Source organism: Cupressus sempervirens, chromosome 2, assembly GCF_028749045.1.
Source record: "Cupressus sempervirens isolate cs-2001-9-10 chromosome 2, ASM2874904v1, whole genome shotgun sequence".
Lineage (NCBI taxonomy): Eukaryota > Viridiplantae > Streptophyta > Pinopsida > Cupressales > Cupressaceae > Cupressus > Cupressus sempervirens.
In genome coordinates this window covers 102,265,932-102,276,484 of record NC_143119.1, presented here as the reverse complement: position 1 = coordinate 102,276,484, position 10,553 = coordinate 102,265,932, and the positions used below count along the sequence as shown (strand labels likewise).

At 34.0% G+C, this 10,553-nt stretch overlaps 1 protein-coding gene across 1 annotated transcript; it reads right to left on the bottom strand.

The window, feature by feature from the left end:
* Positions 1 to 6,162: 6,162 nt before the first annotated feature.
* On the bottom strand, positions 6,163 to 7,209 carry LOC149571241 (uncharacterized). The gene is made up of 2 exons (XM_089808711.1): positions 6,937 to 7,209; positions 6,163 to 6,844 (listed from the first exon to the last, which is right to left on the bottom strand). The coding sequence occupies exons 1-2, from the start codon at positions 7,067 to 7,069 to the stop codon at positions 6,519 to 6,521; spliced, it is 459 nt and encodes a 152-aa protein (XP_089664837.1). The 5' UTR covers positions 7,070 to 7,209; the 3' UTR covers positions 6,163 to 6,518.
* Positions 7,210 to 10,553: the final 3,344 nt, after the last annotated feature.

Here is a 10,553-nt window from a genome sequence, read left to right as displayed (position 1 = left end):
CCCTTGCTCTATTTTGGCACAGATAGTACCTTAATGCATGGGAAGTGTGTTGAACCTGCCTTTGCTCTACAAAATTGTATTTCCTGAATTGATTTTGAAGCTTTTAAAACAAGTCCACCCTTTGAGCATATCCATGAATATTAAAATGTAATTGAATTGCAAGATCTAGTTATTACCAATGCATGAGAAAATTTTCATATCTTTGTTCAAATTCGCGATCAAGTCCTTTTTGTCCTGTTCTTAATAGAAGTTGTAGAATCAAGAGTCTTCACCTTAATGCTCTTTGTTTAAGTCTTTTCTTTTATATTCAAATGAGATAATGAAGTAACCATAGCTTCCACTTTTGCATATATACCTACCAGAGTTTTCTCATGATACTCTATTACTCAGATATTTTGCATTATTGTGTTGATGAGTAACAATGGTTCAACAAATCTTAACAATTATATTTGCATCTTAGTTTTCTTTTCTCTATTAAATAAATTACAATGAAGAGCAACAGATTGTTCCCAGTGGTAAGAAGTTAATATTTTCAATCCATCTTTGTGTGAATTTGGATCAGTTTTATTTCATAAGCATAACTTCTTGTTACAAACAAGCTTTATGTATCTTTTCTCTTTACCATGACAATTCTAGATACTCTTCTTCACCATTTTGGAAGCTTAAAACTATGCAACTTAATTCACACCATGGTTAAAAGACAACATAATTATTATTTTTTGCTTCTTTAGATCTATGAATTTTAGATAGAATATGTAATGTCCCTTTTTAGTATTTTGGTATGCATAAGCTTATTGATTGATACAAGGATTGAATATTTGAATAACTAAAGAATTATATTTGAACTTTTGACTTTGTGAGAAAGATTGTTCGAATGGACTGAGATGCAATATAGTCTTTGTTTCTGGAATGTGCATCTCATCAAACACCTTTGACTCATTTGAGGTTGTGGAAGTCAATTATATGAATGGTGATGTAATAGCTACAAGTAGGAACAACTTAAACATCATACACTAAGTTTAATTCCTAGACCAAAAATGTTAAATAGCCAAAACTAACTTTTTTATTCCAAACTTAATTCTTCCCCTAGTATCTTATGTTTAAGGGTGGCCAGACATAGTTTTGGTATTACAACCACATATCTAGGTCTTATTTACCTAAGTTTTATATTATATTCAGTCCACTCTGAGTGATATTCCTTTCCCTCATATTCGCCATTGAATTGTTGACGATCCTCCTCCAATGTTTGATGAGTTTGCTCCATGCTGATTGCTAAACATTGTCGATATCTGTCCTCTCTTCTTGTTTTGATCTAAGTTGTCCATTGCATGGATCTAACTTTCATATTCAACTTCTAATCTAGCTAAATGAAATATTCCAAATCATTGGGAGTCTTCTCACTCCTTTTTATCTTGTCAAGAGCCATGTTCTCTCTGTAGGTGCAGAGTGGTTTACTAAAATGCCCTCCCATCAAATGATATTATGGGAAAGGTATCAATGTCAATTGAGATATTTAAATAAGTAATACCTTTTGTATTAAATATAAGCATCATTAATTATATTAAGTATAAAATTAATTAATTGGTGAATATGTCAAGTGTATTTAAACAATATATAATATAATATTAATTAAATAATTCATATATTTAAATGTTAACATTTGTTTAGTAACATTTGAAATCACATTTCATCAAGGTTGTTATTTTAAATTTATATATCTACCTATGTTTGTTACCATAAAATTCTTTGAAAAAAATTGCTCTATTCAGAGCAAATAGTGAGGATATAGGCCAAGACTACCTATCTTATAATCATGAAGTAACTCATGCATCTTTCATGGCAACCATTGGACTATTATTTAAAGGAATCTACCAAGAAAGTTAAGCATTTTGTTTGGACATCTAAAATGCAGTTCCAAAGTTTCCATTTTAAGTGACATTTATTGGACCATAATTGCAGTTTAGGCCAACTAGCAATTCTCATTCACTTGTGTGTGTGCATATGTTCTTCTATGAGGTTGTACACCCAATGTTAACATGTGTGGGCTTTTTCTATGTTAACATAGGTACAAAGCCCAGGGTATTAGAAAGCCGTGTGGATACGTGTTTTACATAAAAGTATAGCCTCCCAAAGTATAGTTGTTTAATTATAAATCGTCAATCAATGAATATTTGAAGTACTCTCTTTTATAATTTTAGTACAGGTCAACTATGACATTTAAATAGAATAGCTCATAGGAAACACATCATTACCAAATCCAGTGCTTGAGTCCTTATTGGCTGTAGAAGTTGATGAAAGCTAACTTCACAGCTCGCCAAGATCACCTGGATGCAAATAACCTATTGAAGAAAAACCAAAGAAGGAAGAGGTGGAGTTTGGAAAAACTAAATGGATTGAGAGAGAAGATATTGCAAACAAAGAAAAATGTATTGCTATACAATATGTCTTGAAAATGTGTTATGAGTTATGAAATACAATGAGAGAGCTTGAATATAAAAGCCTCAAGGAAGCTTGTAAAACAAGCTAGAAAGTGCTAGAAGATAAGGTTGACAATTAAGCATACGTCTACAAAAGGTGGAATATCCTCGATCAAGGTGAGGAGATAAGTATGACTTAAATAGGAACAAACTCCCGTGTTGTCAACAACTCCTAGACTACAACTATTAACTAAATGCATTAACCTATGTAAACTTAAGTAAAAGAATGAATAATTATTTACTCTTACACCCCCCTTAAGTTCAACTTAAGGAAATGCCTTAAGCTCACAAAAACTAAGATGAAATGTAGAATGGGTCCCAGCAACAAAGTCATGTTAGGTATCCATGTACAATGCAAAGAAATGCAACCTCTAAAAATGGGGAAAGAGAGAAAATGTCATGGGAAATACCCTCTACCAAAAAGAGGTAAGAAAATCTAGCGAAGGACTGAAGAGCCTCCAACTAGAGGAATGTCTCATAAAATAGGAACAAAGAGAAGATCATGAAGAGAATCACTAAAGCATGAAGAAGCTACAAATTCTATTATCAGAAAGAAACTATTGATCTGAAGAACCTCCATGAAAGAAGAAGGCACAAACCAAGCATGTCTATATATCGTAGATGATCCATCTCACCGAAATACATAGGTAGCCAGCCATTGCAATCACCTAGTACATAGGATTAGGTACTAAATACATAGTTCACACTATCAAACCATCGAACCAAGGAAGCATTAGAACAATAGAATAACCCCACCTTAATTTAGATGGGGTGAGATGATAGGCAACTGAAAAGGTGGGCCAAAATCCTCTATAGAAAGAACCAAGAATGACGAGAGAGTTGTAGAGGTACAAACACCTATAAAGGCATGGTCAACAATGCTACATGGGGCAAAAAAGGAAGAGGGCACAAAAGTGGCAAACAACTATCCCCCCCATGGTGCTTTATAAAATAGTGCAAGTACAACTATCTCAAAACAACGTTCATGAACCCAAAATGCAAGAGTGGCACTTTATCTCAGTGTGTTTGCATAAAGATGCTTACAAATAATATCAATAATAATCAGAAAAGGAAAAGAACTAATACAAAAAATAATACATCCCAAAAAAAAAGATCCCATGCCATCAAAATGATCCTTGGACCTACAACACCCAAGATATCCACCATAGAGTAAGAATGCCAAAAATATGATAGAAAGAACATTGAGCAGAATCTAAAGAAAATGATAGCATTTCTAAAAAGATGACAAAACCAGCTTTCCAAAAATATAACATTTTCAAAAAATGGTTTTGGGATGCAAAAGATATGATTTTCGAAGTGAAAAAAAATTCAAACTTTGACTACAAAAATGAGCCACAAAACTACATTAAAATCACAAAATATTTGCACCAATGTCTCCATCTTGGAACTAGCTTTCTGGTGATTCTTACAGATCAGAAAAATGCCTGGATATGCTTAAGATATGGCCAAAAAATTGCAAGTAGGTCCAAAAGGACCCTAGAGAGGTCTTGATGCAATATTGACATGAGCAAATCATGAGATTAAAATTGATGATGAAGGGGTCATCACAGCAAAAAAAGAGACGGCATGGTAGTGCCATGTGGCAAGTGCCAATATGGCACCTGTGCCACGTGGTAGCTATAGAACAGTGCCAACTGTCAAATATGCCATGTGGGTTGCTAGTGTGATAGGTGCAGGTGGTAGCGGATGAGCTGAGGAGCCTTGGCAGAAGTGGCAAGAAAGGGAGGCACTAGTGGTGTGGGTGGTGGGTTGGCCAAGCGGTGGCGGTTGCAGAGCGGCTACCACATTGTGGCTACCCCACAGCTATGCTGCTAGTGACGGCGATACATATGTGGTGCGTGGGAGGGGCTTGTGTGGCATGGTGGTGGTTGCTAGGTAATTCTATAGTTGTGCAGCTCTGCACATGGATTTTTTTTTAAAATTGCATAATAAATGCATTTTTCGGTCTGTATGGCCTCCCGTGCAAAAAAATTTGCCTCCCAAAGTGACTTTCTCAAAAATAAAAAAAATTTATATGGATTTGAACTTTAACAAACCTTTTGTACTCAATGGCAGCATCCGTTTAGGCGCAAAGTGCCTGAAAAAATTACACTTCCCCCTTATTGAAGAAAAATGTACAAACAAACTAAGGTTTGTGTCTCTGAATTGTAGCTTCAAAAATCCTTCAATTGAGAAGCAGCAGGGAGGCTCTGATACCATGTATAAGTTGATGAAAGCCAACTTCACAACTCACTAAGATAACTTGCATGCAAATAACCTATTAAAGGGAAACCAAAGAAGGAAGAGGTGGAGCTTGGAAAAACTAAATAGACTGAGAGAAAAGATATTGCAAACAAAGAAAAATGTATTGCTATACAATATGCCTTGAAAATGAGTTATGAGTTATGAAATATAATGAGAGAGCCCAAACATAAAGACCTCAAGGAAGCTTGTAGAACAAGCTAGAAAGTGCTAGAAGATAAGGTTGACAACTAAGCATATGTCCACGAAAGGTGGAATATCCTTGATCAAGGTGAGGAGATAAGTATGACTTAAATAGGAACAAACTCCCATGTTGTCAACAACTCCTAGACTACAACTATTAACTAAATGCACTAACCTAAGTAAACTTAAGTAAAAGAATAAATAATTAATAAATAATTATTTACTCTAACATTGACAACATCTCCTTTGAAGCTTTCATCCCTCTTCTATGGCTTCTAGGATGGAGTGGTATCTATGGTTCAAAAATGAGAAGAAGGATACAAATGGAAACATTTTGATCTAAGAAAGAAAGGTTTTAAGGATAAAAATGTTTAAGTTCGTTTTGGTACAATTAGAAACATTTTGATCTAAGAAAGAAAACTTTTAAGGATTAAAATGTTTAAGTTTGTTTTGGAACACTACAAAACTCATTAAAATTTCAGTATCATCATCTAAAAACAAATTCTAATTAACTCAAATTTATACTATTATAAATTCTTTGGAGGGAGCTAATAAACAACAAACAAATGCATTGCATATTTTTAGATTCAGTAGATGATGTACTTTCATTAGGATTTTAAAAATAGAATATTAATTAGACAATTGTAAACTCATGGAACACAACACCATAAGAATGACCTAGAAGAAGTACAACTTAAATGTGAACTAAAGGCTATAGATCAAAATACAAATTGGTTGTGAACAGATGGTGAAATGGTTCAAGGATGGTTGACCAATTTAATTTCTTTGTTTGTCTGATTTGGCTTGTAACAATGGACAAGATATGGTTTAGAAAATTCTCTTGTCACTTCATGAACCCTAGTAGTCATTTTTCTAGTGCTTGGCTGGGTATGGAGATATCCTAAAAGTCATGTAAGTTAGAAAGTTGAATCAACTTGTATATCAAAAAGATAGGTCAAACTTCTTGGGTGCAAAGTTCAACAAACTTGATATTTAACCTCCTCCTCCTCATAGTGGTGCAATAAACTTCAGTTATGCTTTCAAAATCAAACACCTATCAGCTTATTCCTTGCACCTCCTTTTAGTGCAAGTGCTAGTCTAATTAGCAACCGCACAAAGTCACGGAAGACGGAACCATTTCCAATGTTTAACCTATTTATATGGCCTATGCAATCATTAGTGGCACGCAACGAATGTCCACACGAAACGGATGTGACTATTTTAGCAATTGACTGAGAAGTTAAAACCAACTTTCCTAGTTTGAGATTCTCTTTGATAAATTTCGTAAACATGTGACCCACAACAAAATAAGTAGGCCTGTCTTGTAATCCGACATTCCATGACATCACATCATAGTCATAAATTACATGAGATTGCGTTCAGTACATCTCAAAAACAAAAATTTAAGCAAGGATTACTTAAGCTTTAAGAAATGATCTGGAAATCTTAAAATGTTAGAGCTCAAGTAACACAGATGTTCCTGGCCATGACCGCATAACTCTAATGCGATAAAGAACATATATTTCGGTTGAAAATCCGAATGACAAAAATATGGCCCATCCGTAACATACTGATAGAATCTTTGCCTTTGCTAAGCTAGCGACTCAAAAACCTGAGAAAGTGAGGAGTTAAGCCGTTGAGAGCAATTGAGCAGTGAATGAGGAGAAGAAAGAGACACGCTGGCACGCTCAACGAAATCAAAGCCACGGTGGCCATGGTGACGCCGGGTCTTGTGTTCAGCAGCACATTTTGCAGCCACGTCAGCGAAGAGCAGACATCTGAATGATAAGTGGGATACCACCTCTTCTCCCACTCCATCCACTCCTCTGGAGGAACATCATTCTTCATTTCTTCCTCCATTCTCAACTCATACATTCTTTTTCTCAAAACAAGCATGTCCTCGTCCACCATTCTCCCCCGCCCTGCAATACACATAAAGCCGCACGAGTTTACTTAACTTGAATACTTTTGAAGCATCTTAACGAGTTGAAGGAATAACAAAGTAATTATTTACCTGAATCGCCTGAGCTGGCGGCATTAACAACGAACTTTTTCGTGCCAATGTGAACAGAAGGTGGTCTTCGTGAACTTTTGGGCAGAGGCGGGAGCCCGAATTTGCCACTTATTTTAGCGGCTCTGAGATCCATCCGTCAAATGTTTAAGGCAACAGCAGTTCCTCCGAAAAGTTAAGACGAGAATACAAAAGTGAAGTATGTTTTTGTTTCTTGAATTGTTTGTGGACACTAGAGAGCATTGAATTGAATTGAATTGCTGAGTGAGGAGTAGTTGTTAAATAGACAAACGTGGTGAGGAGAAATGAAAATATGTTTTTGAGTTCCGTTTCCTTTGCCGTGAAGGAATCCTGAATTTACGCGAAGTGTGGGCAACACATGCGTATGCGTGTCTGCTTTGGCTTTCTTTCTTACGCTACGCGTGGACGTCGCTTTCGATGGGGGGAGTGGAAGTCGATGACGTTGCTTTCAGGAGCAGCGTCGCCGATGAGTCATCCATCCGCCGTACCGAATCACTGACCATAAAAGGAATTCGGGTTGTCTTTTCCTTCGTAATACGATTTCAAAAGCTAAATTGTCTTGGCCAATGCCAATGCCACAAGTTTAGGCAATAGAAGGGAGGAAGAGAGAGAGGGGCAATTGTTTTAATGATCTCATTCACTTTGTTGATGAGATTTATCATGTCGAGGAGACTACCACCTTCACTTAAATATTATGTTAATATTGTTGAGTTTATTAAGTTGAAGGGGAAAATCTTTCATCTAGAAAAGTGGATGGTGAGTCTTTTTAGATTTATCTCAAAGATCTAGCACTAAAGGTCCATCTTAATCAGCACCCTCGAAGCTTTCACTTCAAGTGTGCCAAGCTATGGGTCCCTCCTTAACTACCTTAGTAATCCCATCAGATTTTTGTTTTTAGTATTCTCCGTTCTTAGGATTTTATTCCATGTCCATTAAGGGGCTCCATATTGATAGTTTGAATATTCACATTCAATGTCTAAACTCCCATACACGTAACTGATTTAAAGTTCACAATTCCACACTCCTAAATTTGCCAAAAATCTATTCAAAGGTAAATTTATAAAAATTATTAATAAGTATATAAAAGGTTATTAATAAGTTATGCTATAATAAATAAGAAGGATTACATATTAATGTTAATATTGATGATGTATAAAATCAATTGATTATTAGTCCTTGCCATTAAGCAAGAGACAATAGTTTTTTATAGCAATTATACTATTAATTGATTCTTTGGACATTGTGCAAAATTCATTAAATCTATGGTCCACCAAAATTTCCGTATTGAAATGGTACTTAAATTTTTTATTTCTTCTTTCTAATTGGTTGTCTATATTTTTCTTCGTAGTCTTTTTCATTTTTTCATCAAGATATTAGATGATTTTTTTTGGCTACCCACTGCCATGTTGCAGATCATCCAAGTGTCCCACATGATCTTTGACATTTTATATCAAGTGAAATTTTATAGACAACTTCAAGATTTTCATTTCTCCATTTCTAAGATTGTTAAATTTCTATGGTTGCCCACATGTCTGTCTAGGGCATTTGTCACGTGTCATAGCAAGAAAAAATGTGGTGATTTGTGTTTGGTTGCATGTGTTGAGGTGGATGTCAATGGATGAATTTATTGCATTGATCTTCATGCCAATGGTGTCTTCAAATGCAAGAGTCTTTTAAAGTAATTTCCAGTGAGTGAGTCTTGTAAAGGAACTTCCAGTGAGTGCTGGGGTAAGAGCACTGCAAGCACCATTAGAGGAAGTAAACAACCACCAAAATCCATGGGATGGCTAGATATTAGAGAAACATTGCAGCTACACTCTCAAAATCCAAACATCTACTTCTCTACAAAATAGAGAAGGTGCTTATATCTATTTCTATTCTCAATACTCAAAATTATTTTACCCATCTATTGATTTGTGTTCAATCAACACTAAATAGATATGACTAATTAATGCTTAGTATGTTCTCTTTAAATTCATGGAAAATAATTATATCATATCTATAATACCTAATTTATGTTATTTAAACTCATATGCAACCACACCAAAACTAGCGTGTACATTGTTTGTTCTTTGAAAGTCTTCTTCTTATAGCTCGTTGCGTGCACTATCCCTTGAAAATCATTTCTTTATGCCAATGCATCTAGTTTATTTATTTTTAATTAAGTCCCTCATCCACTCAAAATTTCTACACTTACACAGCCTTTTGTCCTTTGTTATGGCATTCTAAAGTCAAGCTTAATTGTTTCAAGAAATCTACTCTTTATTATGCCTTTTAATTACAAGATTATCGTTTGAATGTTTCTACATGGTATAGCCGTGATTCTTGAATGGTTGCAATTCAATGTAAGTTTAGCTATTGAAATTAATATAGAATTTGTAATTTGGAATGCCAAATGTCTTTAAATCCTCTATTTAAATGCTTTTTATTTAGTTTTTTTAGAGGCATGACATGTATTTAGAAGGAATATTACAAGGATTGTATTCTTCATATTAGATTCAAATTATTGTATTAGCTAAAAAACTCTTCTTTTTTTTCAAGATTCTCTACTTGTCTTGATTTTTTAATTGGGAAATATGTTGGGTTGTCTAAAATGTGGACGTAAAACTTCAGATTGGAAAATATCAGATTCAATGTTGTGAATGATGATAAAATGGATAAATTAAAAATTATATTACTTTGTTTAAATTTTTAGGTTTAATATTTTCTTATAAGAGAAATTTGTTTGTTTAAAATTGAGATGATGGGATAGGTTCTATGTTCATTTTTAAGAATAACATTTTTCTAAATAACTTTATGAATTATGGAAACAATCAATTTTTGTATTTATATGTCTGAAAATACATGATATTATAAATTAAGTATTTCAATTAGATTTACAAATTTATATCATTACTAGTCCCTACCTTGAGACTTATGTTTTTGACTGCCTTTTTCTATTTATCTTTTTTTTTGAAATTGTGCAAAAATAATTTAACTTTTTCTCCATTTTTCTATTAAAGAGAATTTTTCATTTTTTATTTTATTTTCCTATTGGCTGAGATAACCTTTCCTTGTAGTCTTTTTCTTTTTTATATTCAAAATTTAAGAAAACAATTGTAGCAAGTGACAAATGGTTAGTAAGATTAAAAAAACCTAGCAACTAGTAGTGTAAACCTTGACTATTATGTGTCATTTTGCATTAATGATCTCTAATATAATTTAGTGACTTGTATTTTTGAGTTCATTTAGTTGTGAGCATAGAAGCGCAAGAATGATGGAAGCTTTTTGTAGCTACCATCCACAACACTAGGTTTAACTACCTAGCTTCACCTAATAGTTGGCTCATATATTTGTAGAAATGACTAGGAAAAGCACTTGTTTGTTCTATTAGAATTGTTAGGCATTTGCAATTCATACTGTAGTTATTCATTGTGAAAATAATTTTGAAACTAATGTTTACGATGTTATCCCTAGGCAAGGAAGGATGAGTTTTCTTGAGTAGAAACTCTCACATATATTTGGTGAATGAGTAGCTAAATAAGAGGTGCAAGATTTTAATTAACTAGTTTTTATACATTGTTATCCTCTTCTTGCATGATTTTACTTTAGTAAATCAT

What these genes read in the sequence shown, in the direction of transcription:
- LOC149571241 (XM_089808711.1), bottom strand. Translation starts at nt 7,069, where the DNA reads ATGGATCTCAGAGCCGCTAAAATAAGTGGCAAATTCGGGCTCCCGCCT. An exon ending in CGCCAGCTCAGGCGATTCAG is followed by an intron (nt 6,845 to 6,936) that starts GTAAATAATTAC and finishes TGTGTATTGCAG; the next exon opens with GGCGGGGGAGAATGGTGGAC.